We start from the raw sequence: 23,294 nt of genomic DNA, 5'->3' as shown, positions 1-23,294 counted from the left end.
CTAGTTTTAATCCCCGGTGGATGTTATGAAACTGTATTCCTATTATTTGTAATACATTAATCATTTGGCCTTAATGTTTTTAATTAATGGTTGCAAATATGACTTTGGCTGGTGCTACAGTGAATTAATTGCTTAAATTGTTTTCTGGTAAAGTCTACTAATTTTTAATCTTCTTTTTGCAGTCTGTTTCCCAAATTGCACACATTTAACAACAGCTGTGCCATCTAGTGGTGAGTGCTTCTAACAACCTGCTTGCTTCACGGAATTGCTTGTAATACAATGCCTGTTGAAGACATGCATGTTGACATGAATGTGTGAGCATAATGGTGCCATAATGAGAAATGGGGTTTGAGTTTTTACATAGTTTGGTTGCAGTAACTGTTGTCGGCCATGTTCATTTACCGCTTCTCGAAAGGGTCTTGAATTGACATTTGAAAGGGGGTTTGCAGGGCGCTTGTCTGCCCAGTTATGGCAGAATAGACCCCTCGTCTTTCCAGACGGCAGATCACAGCCTGTCAACTGGAATCTGAGAGGAACCGTTTGTTCATCTCTGCAGCTTGAAAGAGGCCTATGTCAAACAGATGGTCTCAGTTGCTCTTGACTACGCCTTAGATTGATGTCAGTAAAAAAAAAAACAGAACATGGACGGAAGCCAGTAAAATGGTCTGTTTCTCGAGGTAAATACAGCTACAAGCGATGGGCAGCATGACCTTCATCAAAGACGAGGTCTGTCGACACAAAAACTTAACTAACTTCTAATTCAAAAGAAAATTACCTTTTGGTACCCATAGTTTTATGGCACTTTCCAGTTTTCAGCCTAGATTCAACATTGATTCAAATTGATCGGTATCAGACGGTAGAATTGTGAAAAGCAGTAGCATTTTGGCCAGGTTTTGTTTGTTACGCACACGCTCTCTAGCCTGCTGAGCTACACGGGAGCCCACGGTTGTAAAGGCCAGCTAAGTACCAGTCACTGCCCCAAGACTGTCTATAATGAGCCCTTTAATACAGGCATGACTATGCAGATGGCCAGCACATGCACACATCTAAAAGCTTTAACTAACTGCATATTAAGGTCTGCCTCCTGACCCTCAATGATGCATTTCTGTGTTAGCATGATATTTAGGACCTTGAAGATCCGTGCCTGATGCCAACTAACACTACTGCTGCAGGTCACTCTTGACAATAGACAATATTCTCTCTCTCACTCTCACTCCCTCTCTCACTCTCCCTCCTTTCTCTCCCACTCTTTCTCTCCCTCACCCTATCTCTCTCTCCTCTCCCTCCCTCCCTCTTCTCACTCTTCCTCTCCTCTCTCTCCCACTCTTTCTCTCTCCCTCACCCTATCTCTCTCTCCCTCACTCCCTCTCCCTCCCTCTCTCTCCTCTCTCTCCCTCTCTCTGTCAGTTCAGTGGCAGACACACTGTCTGCATAGGCAGCTCCAGTGGTAACTGTCTCCTCCTCTCCCAGTCTTGGAGCGGGGGCCATTTTGTTTCCACCCCTGCAGTTATGAGCACGGCTGCACCTGGGGCGTGAGTGTGCTCTGCGCTCACTCTTTTACAATACGGCGCTAAAAAAACCTAAAAGCACTTTCAATATAGGCTAGCTGAAAATATAACGCCCATCATGCTTCTCAAACGTATGATGAGGAATCTATTCACACATACCATGAACACAATGGGCCTTGCCATGCAGATTTATAAAACTGTGGTAAATTGCATCCCCATTGCACCCAATGTATGGGTCTGTAGCTAATCTAACCAAGCAAGTGTCTTGAACGGTACTTGGTTGGTCCTGGTTCTTGGTTGCTGGCCAGCAAAGTGCATTCTCTGAGATGAGCAGTCATGTTGGGGTTCAAACAGTCATCCAAACAGGCTCTTCAGTTGGTCTTTGATTGCCTGTTCACAAACTGACATTTTCCCTCTGTCAGATGTAGAGAATTTGGGGTGATTTGGATAATGCAACTGCTGTCATGAGTCATTATTTCCAGTGTTAGCTGTTGCTGTTAGCGCTGGGTATTCAGCTGGCTTTGTACGACGGGGACAATGACTTCTTTCTGAAGGTTTCACCACACTGATGATGAAGATGTCAGCAGGACAAAGAGAGATTCATCTCCGCAGTATTGAATATTTGTCAAGAATAAAGGTGTCGTTCCTAGGCATACCTTCAAAGACTGGAAATGAGATCAAACCATTTTATCCTTTTCAGCTAAAATGACATTGCATGAGAGTTATCAAATTCCAGTCTTATTCATGTTCCCTCATTAATAAGCTGTGCTTATTTGCTGAAATATCACTGGTCACAGTTCTTAAAACTCAGGAGTAGTTATCCATATAACCTTTGCACAGAATGTTTTTTTTGAGTAGCCACTCAAAAAAGTGGAGTTGTCCTTCACTACCTGATTGATTCAGCCACACAATCATTATTTTCTCCGTTAAACACACCAACTGAGAGAGTCTCTCTTTAAAGATCAGTCTGTAACATGTACACATAACACCACTTAATGGGCCATACACCTCAATACTGTAACAAGTCATGACTCATGGCTAATGGGAAAAGCCCCTGTTTGTTTATTGGTTTACTCATTAAAACTTAAGCTTAAAGTTCAAATAATTGTATTATTCTTTCACATTTAGCATGTTAGCATGGTGTCTCTTTTACCCTTTCTCGATTGGATTAAATCTAATACCGATTTTGTCTGTTAATTTAGTTGTTGATTGTTTCTACCGTATCTGTTCTTTTAAGGTACAGCCACACCCACGCCTACTTCCCCCACCACAAGCTGCGCTTCCTCTGGAATGGGGTGCCCAGGTAGGAAAATAAGCACTTCAAATGCCACAGTATATGGAATGTGATATTACGATTCTTACGCTTCTCACCCGCTGCAGTTTAAACTTTCATATTTGACATTATGGTGGTCTTCCACTTGTGTGCCTAAATGTGGAAATATAATTGTCTGTTCTATGTGCTGTATGTTATAGTGCATTTATGCTCTAAGGTGTGCTGACATAGTACTTGCATATTTAAGGCACACAATATAAAGTGTCCAAATGGAACATATGATGCATAAATAAGTGCTGTTCTTTGGATTTAGAGTATTTTATATTACACTTCATCAAATTCCTAATAGCATAACTTATTGTATTATTGTTATTTCACAAATGAAAATGGTTCAGTTCAGGTCGACATTCTGACAGAGAAAGCTGTGTTGGGCGTATCGCTGCCGCTCAGTCCATTTGCAGACTCTTTGACTAACTCCTAATCTACCATATTTTGGTGTAAGCATAATATAATTTGTTTGGTAATTTGGGGGGCCCTGGAACAACTGGTTTACATTTATACATAAGGTTTTTTTCTTATGTTTTGCTTGAGAAGTCCTGTCCTAAAATGAGGGGGGGCTTTTCTGGTTTTATTCCATGGTATACACGATTTTAAAGTTGTAATGTAAGTAACTCTTTAAGTAACTTTTTTATCTTTTACTTTAAAAATGAATTGGATATCAAACTATAAAGAGGCTGATATCCTGCCAGAGGGATTTTGTAGAACTCAGAAGTGCATTCAAGACCGCAAACATTAACTAAGAATTGTTGTCTTTGTGACCTGCGTAGTGTTTCGGTATTTTTAGTTGGCTAGGTAAGCAGTATTTGGATAGTTAAGTTTGGTCACTTTTGCTTTGTTGTTTGTTTGTTCATTTGTTGATTTAAAAAAATAATAATAGGCCCTTGTCCTTATCTTTGTTGTACGGGTAGCAATTGAAATTGTACTTCGCTCTAGGGTCTTTCAGCGCACTTACCCCTGGTTATGGGTATGCACTTTGTTGTACGTCGCTCTGGATAAGAGCGTCTGCCAAATGCCAATAATGCTGATTGGGAAAACGCTGAGAGAACAAAAGTTGACAATTACTTGGCTATTATAATTCACTGGAATCAATGTGATATTTGTTCTTACCTTTAAAAATAAGTCGCAGGTAAGCAACGAATCAGCTAGCTCGCATTGTTAGACCTAAGTCGAATCAATTTGTATTAAAAATGCTTTGGTGACGAACGAAACAGAATGTTAATTTACAATCGTTCAAAACTGTTACCGTTTGCTGCAAACATAGTTCGCCGTGAATGTTCGCTGTCTTGAACACACTTCTAGTTGAATGTATTTTCAAATCTCAAAGCACTCAGGTGTTCCTGAAAGCTAGACATTTAGCTGTGTGTGCCTCTGTTTCCAACATGGCAGCCTGTTTAGTATTCAAAAGCCTGTAGCATGCAGTTACATTCAGTATGTGGTCTTGCACAGTACATCAGCCTTCCCTCAATTTACATAATTAACATATCATTGGAGACCAGCTGAGGGCTCAAACAATATCCTTCTAACAAAACTGTGTGTATATATGTGTGTGTACCTGATACACTTGCGCTAATCAATCAATGCACCACTCATGTACAACTAAGCAATAATAAAGTACTATCCCTGTAAAACTATCAATATGGATGTGCTATACATTCCATTGGACAATAAATAAGAAGCTCAAAATACAGATACAAGGTGCAGGAGCACCTGTATCATAACAGTTTATATAGACAATATTCATAATTTGCTCCTTCTGGGACCCAGTTCCCAAAATATTATTAAGTATTTGAAACATATCCTTCATAGTGGTTGTTTTAACTATTTAATGGCCATCAGGTATGATAGAATCCATTTGGACAGATAAAATAAAAAAGTCTCACCTGAATCTTTGCAAAAGACTTGAACCAGGTTGTGCATAAATGCCTGCTGTAAATCAGAATGACTACACCCTGGACATCCAGAGATTTGTATCTGTACCATGAACCCTCTGTACAAACAACCATGACACCATCAAACAGGGTCTCTCTGGGTTAATCTGCAAAACACCGTAACAAACCCAGAGCAATATAATCATATCTTTCAGTGGTTGCCTTGGTGATGGACACTTCCATCACCATCTTTGCTCTGAAAATCTTGGCGTGCACCAAAGCTGCTAAGAAAGATAGATCTGTCAGGCAGATGGTTTGTATCTCAACAGCGGGAGGTAAAGTGCCACTGTACAAAATGTTCTAAGCTGTGTGGCTCTGTGCTCAAATAGAAGGTTGATGTCTTTGTACCTCTCCTGACAAATGCCGGCTATGTCCTCTGCTGCTCATGGTCCACTGGTCGTGATTCGCCAAATTGCCGCACTCACAAAACTGAAGCCACTGAAACAAAGGTTCCTGCTAGATTCTTCCTCTAAGTACTCATCAGGGATGAGACAACCCAACCACAATCCTTACCTACTGTAAACCTCTGTGTGGAAACAATGAGGCCCCAATCTGTTTGCCCTGACTTCTATCTTGAGATAGAGCATATACTGTTGGTCTCATATTCATTGGTGATTTTTAGGCAAGTAGATCCCTGTACAGCTAACAGAGATTAAACTGACTATTAGTCTGGAATATTCTACAGCGGTCAGGGCTTCTCTGAATGAGCGGAAAGAAAGCATCCAGTCTGCCATGTAGATATTGACCACTGTGGCCTTGAATTACTTTCTTTTTTTGTTTTGATTTGCTCCTATGGAGGGAAATGTTGGGTTCACAGGAGTGCAGTGAAAAGTTGAGAAGAGAAGCATTGATTTAAGTGTGTTGTTTTTTTTTAATCCACACTGCTTGTGCTACTGTGTGCTTGTGAAGGGCACTGCTCTAATGTTGCATTGTTCCACCTGACATTAATATTTAACCATTCCCCATCCCTGAAAGCAACAATATTAACTTCTGCTACAGCATCCACTGTCACCACTAGCACAGCACCCACTGTCTCTACTAGCACGACTGGTACTAATCCAACAAGCACCGGTAAGCATCCCTTTGGCTTTTCTACACTTGTTAACCTTCTTGAAAACATTCATTTCTATGCTGTGAGAAGTGTTATCCCATTATCATTTTACCCTGTTCTACTGTATATTGAGTCGTACAACTCCAGTAATCAATATGAACAGTCCCAGATTGACTATTAACTTCACAAAAGTATATTATACACAATGAATTAATCATGTAACATAACATTAAAACTTTTATTTAATCTGTTAACTGTCAATGGCCACCCTGAATATATACTGTAATTCCTTCAGGGACAAATGGTACTGACAAGCAGCTGGTCAACATTACTCAAAGAAAATATGATTATTAACAATTACAAAGCACTTGATCAATCACAGCACCATTTTTGATCTCAAATGTCATGTCACCTCATCCTGATAATTGATCGAGGTTCCTTATCGCCTATAATGTCTGTTATTGTGGTGCATTTAACCAAGGTAATATGAATTTGTCCAAAATTACATTATTGAAGGCTGATATAGCATGAAGTATATAGCATGAAGCCTGGTCCACAAATAATTAGTAACGTGTTTCTATTTCCTGTCAGTCTGATAAATGGCTGTTATACAGTGCCTTGCAAAAGTAATTAGACCCTCGACCAATTCTCACATTTAACTAAATTACAAATTATGTACTGATATCTGGGGGCTATATATATATATTTTTTATATATATTTTTTTTTTTAAGTGATGGCTCAAAATGGAGAACATGTTTCAGTTTGCTAAAACTGAAGCTTGGGAGAAAGTTGACCTTTCAGCGGGACAATGATCCAAAAACAAAGAACAAAAAGGTTAATGTTCGGCTGTGGCCCAGTCAAAGTTTTGATCCCAATCCCACTGAGAATCTGTGGCACTATTTGAAAATTGTGGTCCACAAGTGTCATCCAACCCCTCTGAACACCCTGGAGCAAGAAGAATGGGCCAAAATTACTCTCAAACAGTGTACAGAACTGGTAGACATATCCCAAAAACTGTTATTGCAGATAAAGGTGGCTCTGCCAAATGTTTAATATATGGGGTTTGATACTTCTGCAAAAATCATATATAAGTTTTTCATTTTCTTTAAATCATCTGCTGCATAATGAATAAATATGGCTCTGATTTACTGTTATAGCATATGTTTGCACACATATGAAAAATGTGTAATTAGGATGTGTAATCTAGTACATTTGATTATTGTAAAGGGGTCTGAATACTTCTGAAAGTCACTGTACATCTATAAAACATGAATATCATTCACAGCATGGCATGTACTGCTTTCATTCATTATTCTTTTGAGCAAACCATTCTGCTTACTTTCACTGTCCTTGTACCACCAGTCCAGTCTACCACAACTTCTGTCACCACTAGCACACCTTTAACCAGCATATCTACAGATGGTAAGGTTAAATCTTTCAAGATAAGTATTTTGTTTTAACTATGAGAGTGGGGCTTCGCATATTAACCAATATTTCTACCCTTTTGGAAGGAAGTGTCCCTCAACATTTAAATGTTCTACTCTTGCCTAGTCCCATATCCATATGCCATATCTACAGTGTGGAATGTAATTGCACTCTTTTTCATGCTTTTAAACCATTGACTTTACATCTGCTGTTCATACTACCAGTTCAGTCAACATCCACGTCATCTGCCACCACAACTAGCATGACAACATCCCCGACCACAACCCCTGGTAAGGTCTTAGGTCTCACCTAAAGGTCCTAAGTGTAATGCCAAGGAGGAATGACTCCTTTCCAATCTTGACCTCCCAGATCTTTTTGATATTTGACACCCACAATGGAACATTGGAGTAATGATTATTGGTATACTCAAGAAAAAAATGGAAAACCATCAATAAGAATACTGGGGACATTTTCTTTTAAATTCTGGCCTCAAAGGTGTCTGCCATAGAGATATTGACCATTGTGGCCTTGAATTACTTCCTTTTTTTTGTTTTGATTTGCTCCTATGGAGGGAAATGTTGGGTTCACAGGAGTGCAGTGAAAAGTTTAGAAGAGAAGCATTGATTTAAGTGTGTTGTTTTGTTTTAATCCACACTGCTTGTGCTACTGTGTGCTTGTGAAGGGCACTGCTCTAATATTGCATTGTTCCACCTGACATTAATATTTAACCATTCCCCATCCCTGAAAGCAACAATATTAACTTCTGCTACAGCATCCACTGTCACCACTAGCACAGCACCCACTGTCTCTACTAGCACGACTGGTACTAATCCAACAAGCACCGGTAAGCATCCCTTTGGCTTTTCTACACTTGTTAACCTTCTTGGAAATATTCATTTATATGGTGTGAGATGTATAATGTAAACATATGTTATCCAGAACATTTGATTATTGTAAAGGGGTCTGAATACTTCTGAAAGTCACTGTACATCAATACAACATGAATGCAATTCACAGCATGGCATGTACTGCTTTCATTCATTATTCTTTTGAGCAAACCATTCTGCTTACTTTCACTGTCCTTGTACCACCAGTCCAGTCTACCACAACTTCTGTCACCACTAGCACACCTTTAACCAGCATATCTACAGGTTGGTAAGGTTAAATCTTTCAAGATAAGTACTATGTTTTAACTGTGAGAGTGGGGCTTCTCAAATTTACCAATATTATTATCCTTTTGGAAGGAATTTTCCCTAAACATTTAAATGTTTTACTCCTGCCTACTCCCATATTCTTAAGCCATATCCACAGTGTGGAATGTAATTTAATCTTTTTTCATACTTTTAAACCATTGACCTTACATCTGCTGTTCATACTACCAGTTCAGTCAACATCCACATCACCTGCCACCACAACTAGTATGACAACATCCCCAACCACAACCCCTGGTAAGGACTTAGGTCTCTCCTAAAGGGAATAACACTGAGCACTTTATTAGGATCACCTGTACACCAGCTTGTTAATGCACTCATTTAATCAGCCAATCATGCCTAGAAGCATGCAGGTCAAGAGGTTCAGCTGTTTTTCAGACCAAATGTCAGAATGGAGTAAGTGACTATAAGTGACTTTGACCACAGAATGTTTGTTGCTGCCAGACAGGGTGAAACTGCTCATTTCCTAGGATTTTCACACCCAACAGTCTCTAGTGTTTGTCGAGATTGGTGCAACAAACAAACCAAAAAAATTATTTGAGCAGCAGTTCTGCAGGCAAAAACACATTGTTAATGAGAGAGGTCAGAGGAAAAGGGCCAGCCTGGTCAAAGCTGACAGGAAGGTGACAGTAACGCAAATAACAAAGCATTACAACAGTGGCATGCAGAAGAGCATCTCTGAAAACACAATGCATTAAACCTCTTAAGTGGATAGGCTACAGCAGCAGAAGATCAATAACTAAAAAAGAAAAGTAATAAATCACTAATAAAGTGCTCACTGAGTGTATGTAATTCCAAGGAGGTATGACTCCTTTTCAATCTTGACCTCTTCGATCTTTCTGATATTTGATATGCTTAATGGAACATTGGAGTAATGATCATTGGTATACTCTTCAAAAAAAACTTTGGCCTCAAAGTTGTCTGCCATAGAGAAATTGACCACTTGAAGTACTTTCTTTTTTTTATTTTGTTTGGCCACAATAGAGGGAAATGTTGGGTTCACAGGAGTGCAGTGAAAAGTTGAAAAGAGTTTAAGTGTGTTGTTTTGTTTGAATCCACACTGCTTGTGCTACTGTGTGCTTGTGAAGAGCACTGCTCTAATGTTGCATTGTTCCACCTGACATTAATATTTAACCTTTCCCTATCCCTGAAAGCAACAATATTAACTTCTGCTACAGCATCCGCTGTCTCTACTAGCACGACTGGTACTAATCCAACAAGCACCGGTAAGCATCCCTTTGGCTTTGCTACACTTGTTAACCTTCTTGAAAACATTCATTTCTATGCTGTGAGAAGTGTGATCCCATTCAAAGTATGCAAAGGCAAAATGGACAACAATGATAATTCAACCAGAGAAATTCAAAGTAAACAATGGATATTATATCATTGTTTCTCCAAGCACATTTTTAGAATTAGAAATGATTATGCATTTGGTTCGCTGGACTCTTGCCGTGAAAAGGACACTGACATTACCTTATTTCATGTAGTAATTATGTGGATTTCCAAAATTCAGAGAAGGCGAGGTCCCCCATGCTTGTTTTGCCACACATTTTACAAATTAAGGAACTGCTAAAGCAATGGCATCTTAAAATAGGTTACGCAGATAGAACCGTGAATTTTAACACTTTATATCCTGTAACCATAGTGATTGAAACTTGCACAGTGGAAAAAAAGGAATGAATGCAAAAAAGAACCTTACCCAGCCCAAGGTAATATGTATTTATCCAAAATTAGATTATTGAATGGTGATAATATAAAGTAGCCTGGCCCAAGAATAATTAGTAACTTGTTTTTAACCTCCTGCCAGTCTGATGAATGGCTCTTATACACTGTTATACAGTGGCTTGCAAAAGTAATTAGACCTTTGATGAATTTGCACATTTAACTGAATTAAAAATGATGTATCGAAAGCTAATTGAAATAAAAATCTGGGGGATATTATTTTTAAGGATGTACAGGTAAATACTGCAAGAGAACATGTTTCAGTCTGCTAAAAGCTGAAGCTTGGGAGAAAGTTGACCTTTCAGCAGGACAATGATCCCAAGCACAAGGCCAAAACAAAGAACAAAAAGGTTAATGTTCGGCTGTGGCCCAGTCAAAGTTTTGATCCCAATCCCATTGAGAATCTGTGGCACTATTTGAAAATTGTGGTCCACAAGCATCGTCCAACCCCTCTGAACACCCTGGAGCAAGAAGAATGGGCCAAAATCACTCTCAAACAGTGTGCAGAACTGGTAGGCATACCCCAAAAGCTGTTAGTGCAGATAAAGGTGGCTCTGCCAAATGTTTAATATGTGGGGTTGGATACTTGTGCAAAAAGCATATATCAGTTTGCTGAAAAATGCATAAATCTGAACACATATGAAAAATGTGTAATTAGGATATGTAATCCAGAACATTTGATTATTGTATAGGGGTCTGAATAATTCTGAGAGTCACTGTACATCTATAAAACATGAATGTAATTCACAGCATGGCATGTACTGCATTCATTCATTTTTCTTTTGAGCAAACCATTCTGCTTACTTTCACTGTCCTTGTACCACCAGTCCAGTCTACCACAACTTCTGTCACCACTAGCACACCTTTAACCAGCATATCTACAGATGGTAAGGTTAAATCTTTCATGATAAGTATTTTGTTTTAATTGAGAGTGGGGCTTCTCAAATTAAGCAATATTATTTTTCGCTTGGAAGGAAGTATCCCTCAACATTTTAATTATTTTCTCTTGCCTACTCCTATATCCTTTTTTATGCTTTTAAACCATTGACCTTATATCTGCTGTTCATACTACCAGTTCAGTCAACATCCATGTCACCTGCTACCACAACTAGCATGACAACATCCCTGGCCACAACCCCTGGTAAGGTCTTAGGTCACTCCTAAAGGTCAAATGTGTACTTCCACAGAGGAATGACTCCCTTTCAATCTTGACCTCACAGATCTTTATGATACTTGACACCCATAATGGAACATTGGAGTAATGATCATTGGTATACCTCTGGGAAAAAAATGCAAACCATCATTAAGAAGATTTTCACTTATCTGCCAAAGAAATATTGACCACTGTGGCCTTGAATTACTTTCTTCTTTTATTTTCATGTTGGGTTCACGGGAGTGTTGTGACAAGTTGAGAAGAGTTTAAGCGTGTTGTTTTGTTTGAATCTACACAACTTGTGCTACTGTGTGCTTGTGAAGAGCACTGGTCTACTGTTGCATTGTTCCACCTGACTTTAATATCTAACCATTCCCCATCCCTGAAAGCAACCATATTAACTTCTGCTAATGTCACCACTAATATGATTGATACTAATCTAACAAGCAACTGTAAGCATTCTTTTGCATTTTTTTGTAAGCATTATTTTCTATGCTTTTTGTTTTTGTAAACATTCTTGAAAACATTATTTTTTATGGTGTGAGAAGTGTGACCTAATTTACTCTTTTCTGCTGTACAGTGAGTTCAGAAAGTATTCTGACCCCTTTTTTTGCACACTTTATTGTGTTGTAGATTTAATTGAAATTTGTTTGTGCTGTAGATCAATCTCTAATTTATATAAGTATTCAGACCCTTAATTCAGTACTTTGTAGAAGCCCCTTTGGCAGCAACTACAGCTTCAAGTCTTCTTGGGTAAGTTTCTACAGGCTTTGCACACCTGCATTTGGGCAGTCTATCCCATTCTTCCTGGTAGATCCTCTGAAACCTCGTCAGATTGGATGGGACGTGTCTGTGAACTGCCAGTCTGTGTTCCACAGGTGTTCTATGGGGCTTTGGTTGTGTGCTCTCTGGAGCTGGTTTTCTTCCAAGGACTTCTCTGTATTTGGCTGCATTCATCCTTCCTTCAATTCTAACCAGTCTCCCTCTCCCTGTCACTGAGAAGCACCCCCATAGCATGATGCTGCCACTAACATGCTTCATCATAGGGATGGTTATACGTGTAATTCCAAAGAGGAATGACTCCTTTTTAAACTTGACATCTCAGATATTTCTGATATTTGACACCCATAATGAAACGTTGGAGTAATGACAATTTGTATACTTTTGAGAAGAAAATGCAAACCATTATTAAGATAGCGGGGACATTTTCATTAAAATTTTCATCCACTTTCAAGACCTACAGTTTGCTAACCATTCATAGTAAAAAAAAAAAAAAAAACGATATCCTGGTTTCATTGTAATCACAAAGAGTTGATCTATAATATGCCAATATACAGAGTGGCATCTCTTGTACTTGTTTTAAAGTACTATTACCAAACTATTACAAGTGTTGATTGACTGTTCTCCCTGAAAGAGAGATAACGTTTATCATTTTGTTTTGTTTCTCCGATGGATTGCTTTCAACTTCTTTTCACCTTACTTTCAGGTGGTTTGTAATTATTTTCTTACTGAGAGGAGAATCCCCCAAGGTAGATAGACACTACTTGTTCAAGTCTGCCAATTTTGTGTCCATCCAGTCACCTTGCATGTCACAAAAAGCTTCAAGAAGAATGAATCCCATGAAAATGTGCAAGAAGAAGAATTGCTATGTAATGTGAGGTGTAGTGATGATATAAGTATACTAATTGTCATTACTCTAAGGTTACATTATAGTTGTTAAATATTAATGAGCTGAGAGGTCACAGTTGCGAATATACATATGTTGTGTATTCATAGAAGTGCTCTCATCAGTAAAAACAGAAGCCACTATCCAAAGAATACATTACCGAAAATGCATTATGGCTTTTTGAAAACTGTTGGCTTTACAGGAAACTTTTTTCCTTTGCACCTTCCAAAATAGTGAAAAATGAAAAAGCTCCTTGGTCATCTTTTCATGTATACTATACTTATAGCATGGCTTACTCGATGGATATCCATTTAAGCTTTCTGATCATTTCTTTAACAATGTCTTTGTCCGCAGCTACGCATTTGATTACTCCTTCAGCAGCCACCACAACTAACATACATCTGTTCACCAGTCCTGCCAGTGATAAGATGGATTTTCTTTTCTCTTAACTTGTGTGACCTCTTGGGAAATGGATTTTTGGTCATTCTTTTGTGTCCAGAGAATGAGTTGAATGCAGTCCTTGATGTGCAGTCTAATTGGAACCTCCCAGTGGATGCCACTGAGAAGGAAGCTTCCAGACTTTTCAATGGATCCCTGAAAAGGAACATGACTGTTTTGTAATTTACCAGCAATCGCTGTACCAATTTCATTATCTTGATTCCCTGATTTTGTGTTTCTTTTCTTATGGCTTTCAATGTTCTTTATAAATATGTCTCTGACAGTTTCATAAACCACAAGTTTCATCACACAATTAGCACACCTCCAATTAAGATCTTGCAGGGTAAGAAAGCCTTGTTTTGCCTTTGCTTACCTTATACAAATGGTTAGAACAAGCAAGCTGCTCTAATCAATAACATTATAAAACGTATGTTCCTACACTACAACTGGACCTAAACAAATAAACAGTATCAGAACAGACAGCAATGCATTTGATGTGCTTTCTGTGTTAGCTGGTATTATACACAGGTGATATTGGCATTGAAAGGTTTTCACTAAAACAATCACAACAACCTCTATAAATATGTATATATATGGACTCTATACAAACACAAAGATATAATAACCTTTGAGAAAATTCACAGTGTTTTCTCACATGCGTTTGCAGTCTGTTATTGTAGTTGGTAACTGTCACTCATTTTGCTGACATCTGCTACCTTTGCTGCCAGTATCTGAGATCCCCCTATCTCAGCCAGGACTACTACTAACATTCCTGCCAAAAATATCTCTCTGCAGGGTTAAGAAAGACTTGGTGTTGCTTCTGTGCTTGTTAAAATGAGTTTTCTCTGGTTATAAATCGCTGGGCTTTTCTGCTCTGTACGACCTGTACGATCATAAACCGCTCAGCACGCAAACATTCCTCATCTAGAAACACTGAATTAAGTGCCATAGCAGTGTCATAACTTCTCAGTAATGGCTGCATCATAAATCTTTCAGAATTATTGTTCCTCCAGTTCTTTTGGTTGGGATTAGGAAAGGGTTTGAGTGCTTGACTGTTTTAGCCCATGGGATTGCTGTAATTCCATGGGAAATGTGATCATAAAACTGCTATATACTGTACTTAGCCTAAATATAGTGCAGTTGCAAATAAAATTGGATTATTCTCGTGGGAAATCCTTTGGTGGGGAACAGTATTATACTAAAGCCTGTGCAGAGCTAATCAGCCTGAATGAAGGCATTGACACGATAGACTTTCATTAAAAGTCGTATTTGATTTTGAAAACACTGAACTGCAAAAAAGAACCAATCAAATATATGAACACATAAAAAGGAAACATAACTTTATTTGACTCCTTCTTTTCACAACGACCAGCGACAGCGATGGCCACTCTGCGAGTGATGCTTGGACTCGGGGAAGCGACCGCAGACCCGTCCACCACGCCATACACCCAGCCACAGGTCATCGCCGGCCCCAGGAGCTCTAAAGCTTCCCTTGGCATGATCTCTACACCCCTGATCTGGCCCGTGAGAAAGAAGCCTGAGTCCCTCACTCGGGCTCCGGAAAGGCCCATGATCTATCCGACAAAGCCTCCCGTCCAGCCAATGATGGGTGCGACGAACACGTCCCCGAAGACCACGGTGACCACGACACCTTCCGTCTCTCGGGAAACAAACCTGATGCCCGAGGCCACCGTTCATTCAGAGTTAGCTTTCCCATGGACTCCAGGCACCCAAAACAGGAGCAAGGATGTGGAGACTTTCAAGGTGGCTTCACTCAGTAACCGGAAGAAAAAGCCCCCAGCACCTCTCTGGGCCCTGCCGGTGAGCACCGAGAACAGCACCGTGAACTGGTCTGAATCCCTGGAGTACTCATCTGGTATGGAGCCTTTCCTCTATGACATAGAGCTGGGGGAGCAGCCTTTCAGCCTCTACGACTTTGACTTACCCTACTCTCTGGATGACAGTTTTGCGGCCGGCGCTGCTCACCTTGCCGATATTCTGAGCGCTATGAGTATGGATGCCGAGGGCCTGGACGCAGGGGAGGTTGAACAGACTTTGAACGGTCACCTGGACCCCTATTTGCACTGGGACCCATGGACAGGGGACGCAGCCCGACGGCCTCCCAATGAATGGAGGCCCATCCATCCTTTCGACGGCGTGTCAGTGGGGATGGGTTTGCAGACGGACCTAACGTGGCCAAGCAGGATAGGCTCGCCCACACCGGTGACGAGCGCTCGTGTACACCATGGGCCATTACCATTCCAGACCTCGGACCCATGGACGCCAAGCGTTCCCTCGAGATGGTCCACACTTGGCGACCATCCAGAGCGCTCAACCACAACTGCGTCCCGCGGCATGGAAACAGAAGCGCCATCAGAAGCACCTCTGGGCAGATTTTCTGCGGGACAGCTGTCAGGCCAGACCGCTCGCACCTCGGAACATTTGGAAAGCTCCCTCGATCCCTTAAAAAAGTACTCTTCTTTAGCGGCGTCAGAGGCCGCTTCCCCGTTCCCTCCCGTCAGTAGTTCAGAAAGGGAAGGGGCGGCGTTTACTGATTCCGCGCATGCTTTGTCTTCTGAAACCAACACACCGCACCTGAGAAGCTCCGAGGCGATTCTGATGCCAGCCGTCGAGATTCAAAGTGACTTATTAATAACAGAGGCTTCAAAGCTCCATCCTTTGTCCCCTTCACGCCTGGGTGATTTCTTTCCGGCTTTCACACGCGGCCCTGCGGAGATTCGCCATTCTTCTTCCCACAAAGGCTACGGAGACCCGGTGTTGCCGTCACTCACAGAACAATTCATGTCCGTGGCAAGATCTCATTTAGAGGACGGCGAGTCTGCCCTTCCTGTTGATACAATGCCCTGGGCTCAGGGCGGTAGCACTGCAGTAATAATGTCGGCAACATCTGGGGGATCTAGATTAGACTCATCTTCGGTTTTGGAGCACTCCCAGGTAAATGGTTCCCCCAAAACCCTATTGAGTAGCTTAAAAGGATACTACAGCAGTTCTTCAGACTCTGATATCAGATGGTTGACACATTCAGGCCATATTTCTATCAGCGATATCACTGAAGTGCCACACAAGGCTACTGCTGCCATCGCCGACAAATTAACTGCCTTTCAGTCCTCGGATTTTAACGCAATCTCCAAAACAAGGGAAGGGCAAACTGATATATTGCCCACGTATAGCATACCCCCTCACCTCTCCCAAACAGGCTTTCTGCACGAGAGCCTATTCACAGAATCAGTGCTGAATGCTTCAGTGACTACAGAGGAGGTAAACTCACAAGGGCTGGAGAGTTATTTAACTGAAGCAGAGGGCGACAACTTGCTTTTGAACAGTTCCCATTGGGGGTCCCAATCCCAGACCCATCTCTTACAGCCCAGCTATTCTGACACAGTGGTCAGTCAAGCTCAGAATGCGTGGCAGGGTGCGCCACAAGCAAACGACGATGAATTGACATACCTCTCAGAGACAAAACCACTCCCTTCTCTGCTAAAACCCTCCTCCACACCAGTTGAGATGCATCATGTCAGCTTGTCAAAACACGATGAGGCCTTTTCCCGTGAGCCTCTGGGAAGCCCTCACATGAGTGGTTTGAATATGTATGTATCTCCACACAGTCGCCATAGCAGCATGACCCACCACAGCGTGAGCACACACAACTTCCTCTCTGAGCTGCACTCAAGCGTGACCTTCAGGTCAAGCCTGGTCGCATCTGATACGTCTGAATGGCCCTCTGACCACACAGTGACACGCCCCCTTCGTTCAGATGAAGTGGAGCCCACATCTCACACCACCTCCACTCTGGAGCTGGCATTTTTCAGCGCTGAAAATGGGGTGGAAGGAGGCTCAGGTGCCACACAGCCTAATCAACCAATGGGAGCATTCCTGCACACTTCTGTACACGAAAGCGGCCATCAGTGGCCGTCTCCGCCTGACAGGGCTCACAAAGAGCCATCCAGGCCCACAGCTCTGCTGGAAACTGGCCATGCAGCCCAACTGGAGCTCCACCAAAGTGAGGCTGAGCCTTCGTCAGACAGCGAATCGAAGGAAACCGCCCTGGATGACAAACCGGTGTCGGTTTCCAGTCGGCCATTTTCTGCCACGGATTCGTCCGCAAGCGCCGAGACCTGGAAAAGCTCAACCGCGGCCCAGACCACCGCAAGCCACCCGGAGGCACATCTGCCTCATTCATCACACACAGCCACAACAGACCAGTCTTTTGTCCCCACCAAGGGCCCGAGCCCTCCATTCACTCCGCCCCGAAGAGTCAATGCAGCCAATGCCAGCCTGCCCACGAGAGCCACCAATGGGATCTCATCAGTCATCCCTGAACTCACAATGTGCCAGTGTAAAGCTCGCTTTCATATTTCATGTCTGTGTGGACTTTCATCCGGGAACAGTATGTTTTGTAACAACACTGTAGATGTAGAACAAAAAAAAATCACCTCTTCATTGTAGTTTCTTTGCTTTCAATGGTAGCAATGATGGGATGTTTCAGGTGAAAGTGTCTGTCCTCTTTGGTGTAATGATTGACAAGGGCTGCTGATCGCGGGACAGTAGGAACCTAACATGGAGCTTAGTTTCCCAATCAAGGGGTTTAGATTGTCAGTGCACTGCAGACCTGAAAGCTCTTACAAAATGGGTACTTCGCCCCCTTGTGATTTCAAGTTACACTGTTCAGGTTTCTTAGGAGACTGTGTCCTGTTGGCCAGAACAGATTTTAATCTCATCACATTTCTTTTAAACCGGTTCATCCAAAGTTGTTAGTCTGTGGCTTATACTCCAGACAGTTGTACTGAAACAAGAAGACACGTTTTTGTGTTGCCTCAACACATTGTGTTCCAGGAGAAAATTAGAAGACGTGTCTCTAACAGACTGTGTAATGATACGAGCAGATTTAATTTATACACTCTGAAGTCTCCTAAGAATGGTCTTGGCATGAGAAAAGCTGTATTGTAGTTTGGCACTAACAGCAAATGTTACTCGGGAGCCATCTTGTGATGGTTGTGTGGCATAGCAGAAGATAAGACGTGACATTTAAATATGTTATGTAGTTCTTGTGTCATGAAAGCATTCCTTTATTGGTAACTAAGTATGGTATTATAATGAAATTAATTCCATTTGATTAATACAATATTAGTGTACATTAGTGTATTACTTAACTAAGTTTGAGTTTTATACTAAACGCTACTCCAACTAACACATTTCTGGGGTGGACCTCCTGCTATGCAACACAGAAAATCTTTTTGAGTTGTACTGATTACTGGCCCATCATAAAAGTGACGATTGCAAGTAATGGTCTTAATGAATGAACTGTCTTCTGTTTGCAGAGGGACTTTACTACAGACTCTCCTTTCTTGTAAATGACAACCAGGCAAGGATTTCAGAAATGGAGGTAGAGCAGATTATCGCACTTTGGGTGAGTATTCCTGTTTATTTTATCTACAAATGTGTCTTTTTTTCTAACACTCATAAATACAGATACCTGATGTGAATGTGATATACAGCCATATACTAATTATTGAATCAAATTCTATTACAGCTTAATCAAACATTACAAAACTGGACATACAGCATGTATGTCGTTAATGTCAGGTAAGAGATTTAGTTTTCAGTATTTTGCATGCAAGTATAATATACTGTGCGCTGTGTTTATTTTAGTATGCATCACTATTTTATACAACAACAAAAAAATATATGATTTATTCTTTTCCTCTCAGCATTCAGCTTTCTGATGTTGATGGTAAATCCAGTGACACCAAACGGTAAGCCTGTCTCTTGTACGGGGTAGTAATGAATGCACTTTTTCCTGAGATTAGCATTGATGCTGTGCAGCTTTGTTTGTTGCTCCGGATAAGAGCATCTGCTAAGTGACTGCAATATAATTTGATGTAACGTAGAAGAGAATCTCGAACGGAACATACTTAAAGATAAAATTAAATTTAAATTAATTCACTGTTTCCGTTGTTTCAGCATTACAGCATTACTGTATATGTCCTCATCGAGTGTTTCTATGTCAGCCGTATATGCCAATAATTACCCAAACCTGATATTAACCCCTTTGGTTGTGAATCTCCGCAAATGTTGTTTCCTCCACATGCTGTGCAGGTACACCGGCCAAGCCCTGCTGATTTACAAATACACCATGGAGAGCCCACTGGAAGAGGCGGCCATCGAGGGCAGGTTGCTGAAGAGAAACCTGACCGCCGAGAGCGACCTGGTGCTGGATGGCCTCGTTGTCGAGGCCGTGGGTACGGAACTAGCTTGATCATTTCAACTCAGCTCTCGTTAAAGCAGCAAGTCACAATCGGGTTTCCTGTCGTTTGAAAGCATGTTTGAAAAAATCTAAAGGACACTGATGTAGAAAAGTTTGTGCTTTTATTTTTACTGTTAACGTTACCCTTGGCACTCAGGGTTAGTAGGCACAAACTTTAGCAACGGAATCTTCTAACTCACCTCAGCCAGTTTGGTTATAGTGTGAGGCAAGCTCCATGCTATGTGGTTCGTTCAACCCACGTTTGGCCATATTTAATTTTCTTTAAAATGTTGGTAACTTTCTCCGTGCTGCACCAACACTCAGTTCGCCATTTCTTATTCTTCTTAGTTGAGTTACTTCAACGTACAATAGGTAATTTCGGATTTCTAACGGCTAAGAGAAGAATTGCAACAACACATACGCTCAAACCACAACACTGTTTATCCTACCCCTTCTCTGTGAACGCGCTGCCATTGGCTGTGCCAATTAGAACCAATTTTCAACCAATGAGCTTGAATTATTGTACAGCTATACGATGTTCTGCCCGTCAACTACATATTTTGAAACCCGAAATTAAGAACTATAAATACAGGTAGAGGATGAGTCAACATGTCAGTGAGACTTTTTCAATTATATGAAGGGATTTTCAATGGTTATGTAACAATATTTTAACACAAAAATCTTACCTATTGTACCTTTCAGTCACAACCTGCTTTGCCTAGCATTGCCCCCTACTGGTCACGGTACATGCAGCTACTACATTTCATTACATAAATACTGCTTGTTATGATATAAATTCTTGCAGGTCCTACACATAAACTGTATTATGTTATACATGCTGTCATCAAGGAGTCTAGGTATTGTATAAGAGCAGGAAAAGTAAGTTACTACATTTATCCCTGCATTTCTTCTTCTGTGTACTCAGAAAACTGTGATGCAGAAGAAAAGCCCACACACTACAACTGGCCGGAAAGCAGGCCAACAGTAACCCAGTTTGCCCCCTGCTTCCCCAACAAGGCCCTGAATGCCTCCAGAACTTGGTGAGTTTCCGAACATTAATCACTCCAAATAATCACTTCCAGCCAATGGAGGATTATTCGGCCCAAAATTAAACTCCATTTTCCTATCCACAGGTTGGGCACTGTGGAACTTTGTTATTTTCATTTTGGGTTGAATAACCCTCATAAACCAACCCTCATACATTTTTAATTGAATTCTTATTTTCAGAGTTCTCAAAAACATTGTCCCATCCTGTAATATCAATGAATTCAACGGATAAACATAATCCAGTATTTTTATGGTTAACTCATGAGCAGATGTTTTAAAGTACTACAGTATCTCCTTTTGTTCAGAGAATCTCTTATCCTAAACAGCACCAATGAACGGTATTGTTCTACTGTGCAGTTTCACAGTTTAAATTCAAGCAGAACTGCAGTTGCATTAATTCTGTATGTTTCTTTATAGCATGTTAAACCTGCACAACTATACTTCGTTTTGGGACTCTCCTGACTTCACCAATTGCACTGATATAGACGGGATTGAGGTATCCGCAGGTATGTCCTTATAACGTCCTTACAACCTCACCACACCTCTGTGACGTGTGGAAAAACTACACTCTTAACAACTGGATTCAGTCAACATTTACCCCTAACTCTGCCAACCAACAAATGCAAGCATGTTTATTTTGTTTCCCATAGCAAGTTCAAATTGATCTTCGCTAAACTTGCCAAATTAGGTGTGAAGAAAAACCAACACTTGCATTACATTGAGTCAGGGTGAAAGGAAAATTCTGATTGAATCCAGACCTAAATCACACTTAGTTCTTTTTTTCACTTAGTGTGCAATACTTTTCCATTAAGCGGTGACTGTACTCTCTCACTATAGAAAATGCGGCAGAAGTGGTCACGCAGCTGGCTGACATAACACAAAAAGAGCTCTCGACCAACGAGGTCTCCAAGGTGGTCACCAAGCTGAAAGAAATAGTCAATGTGGCGAAGATCAACGCGTCCCTGGCAACAAGCATGGTGACCGTCTTCTCTAACGTGATGACAAGCTCTGACAAGGTCCTGGTGGGCGCCTCAGAACTGTAAGCCCCCTCCTTTCCCCCACCCTCAGCCCTGGGCATGCTCCAACCCCAGAACACCACCCCTTGCTCTGCTGTAATCGTGTGTTTGTGTAACGTATCCGTTTTCCTTTTATCTCCGATGGCAAAGGGCCCTGAAGACCGTGGAGGAGATGGTCCAGAAGATAGTGTTTGAAGGGCCGTCTCTGAGTATCACTTCCCAGAACCTGGCCCTGGGAATCTCTGCTCTCAACACCAGCGATTATAATGGGACTTCCTTCAGCGCATTCATGTCCCCCGACACAGCTGACGTTCAGGTACAGTTCCGCCTGCCATCTTTTCTGCCCGTATCAAACCAAAAAAAAAAAAACCTACTCCACTGCAGATTAAACGTCATTGGACACAGAGCTATGAAACATTGACAGTACAAAAAATATTTCTATTAATGTATCATTCATCTAACAAATGAGAAAAAGAATTGGCTTTCATACAGAACAAACTTTTAGAGTGGATCTATGGAAGATACTGGACATTATCTTTCATAGATCCAGATGGATTCTATCCAAGAAAGTAAATTCGGATTGGACCTGAAAAAGATTAAATCTGTCTTGTAACATAATGTGATTGATACATATTGTAGGTCAAATAAAAATGCTAGAACTAACTGTCAAATATTTCTGCGCTTTGGAAAATGTACATTTGAGACAGAACAGAACCCAAGAATAGCTAAGAGAGGTTTGGACGTGAATTTAAGGAAAAGGGGAAAAGGATTTTACAGTTGAACCAACATTCGATGAAGTATACAGGGATCTCACACTGTTGGGAGCCAAGGAATAAAGACTGATTCCTGGAAGGCTGTTGGAGCTAAAACCACAGATGGAAAGTGTAGCTCTGTGCAAAGGTGACTCATTACGATGAAGCCTGTTTATACTATGAAAATGACTGGCAGTTTGTATATTTGTCTGAAGCGTTTTGGTTTTTTTTATGGCTTGAATTTTCATTCTGTGGTTCCACATTATATAAGTAGTACAAAAAGCTTCATCAAAAACTAATTCTCAGGAATAATATTTAAGCAAGTGTTTCCACTGTTTATTTTTCTGACAGCTTTTCCCCCATCACATGTTCTCCTTGGTTTCTGCTGCTTCAGTACATTTAACCTTTTTCAAAAAGTTCCATTTTTTATATTTGTGAAACGGTAATGTCTTTTAAGTTTCTCATCTGGGAACCAGCATGATATGGTCAGTGGTACTATAGAACAGTGTATCACCAGAAAATGGAGTTTCAGAAACAATCATCCTTCTTTCCCCAATTACTGACACATGGGGTTTTGAAACTAACCTGTGTTGCCGTTAGGAGCACATTTTACTTTTTTATTTCTTTACTTTTTTTGTTGCATGACACAGTACACTGGCCAATATATCCTGTATCCAGAATAGCAGGGCCCTGAGTTTCAGTCTGGAGTAGAGTGCTTGAACTACTGCATATATCCTGAAAAGCAGCAGGAGAAATACAGCTCTATAAACGTCTGTGA

General features: G+C 41.0%; 1 protein-coding gene across 4 annotated transcripts in view; it reads left to right on the top strand.

The window, feature by feature from the left end:
• Window positions 1–23,294, top strand: part of adgrg6 (adhesion G protein-coupled receptor G6) — a 55,444-nt gene that overhangs the window by 18,025 nt on the left and 14,125 nt on the right. The window contains exons 5-22 of one of the 4 annotated variants that reach the window (XM_061241846.1): window positions 183–230; window positions 2,746–2,811; window positions 5,769–5,840; window positions 7,184–7,243; window positions 7,471–7,536; window positions 8,019–8,090; window positions 8,341–8,397; window positions 8,629–8,694; window positions 9,612–9,683; window positions 11,007–11,066; window positions 18,776–18,864; window positions 18,988–19,040; window positions 19,166–19,210; window positions 19,554–19,696; window positions 20,627–20,741; window positions 21,166–21,254; window positions 21,586–21,787; window positions 21,915–22,080. In XM_061241846.1, the coding sequence (XP_061097830.1) occupies window positions 183–230; window positions 2,746–2,811; window positions 5,769–5,840; window positions 7,184–7,243; window positions 7,471–7,536; window positions 8,019–8,090; window positions 8,341–8,397; window positions 8,629–8,694; window positions 9,612–9,683; window positions 11,007–11,066; window positions 18,776–18,864; window positions 18,988–19,040; window positions 19,166–19,210; window positions 19,554–19,696; window positions 20,627–20,741; window positions 21,166–21,254; window positions 21,586–21,787; window positions 21,915–22,080 (1,541 nt within the window). The remainder of the gene's footprint in view (window positions 1–182; window positions 231–2,745; window positions 2,812–5,768; window positions 5,841–7,183; window positions 7,244–7,470; window positions 7,537–8,018; window positions 8,091–8,340; window positions 8,398–8,628; window positions 8,695–9,611; window positions 9,684–11,006; window positions 11,067–18,775; window positions 18,865–18,987; window positions 19,041–19,165; window positions 19,211–19,553; window positions 19,697–20,626; window positions 20,742–21,165; window positions 21,255–21,585; window positions 21,788–21,914; window positions 22,081–23,294) is intronic. The other 3 variants (XM_061241847.1, XM_061241848.1, XM_061241849.1) reach the window with 3 other exon arrangements.

Source organism: Conger conger, chromosome 5 (genome assembly GCF_963514075.1).
Source record: "Conger conger chromosome 5, fConCon1.1, whole genome shotgun sequence".
NCBI lineage: Eukaryota > Metazoa > Chordata > Actinopteri > Anguilliformes > Congridae > Conger > Conger conger.
Note: the sequence above shows the minus strand (reverse complement) of the source record. Positions and strands in the feature narration are given on the sequence as shown.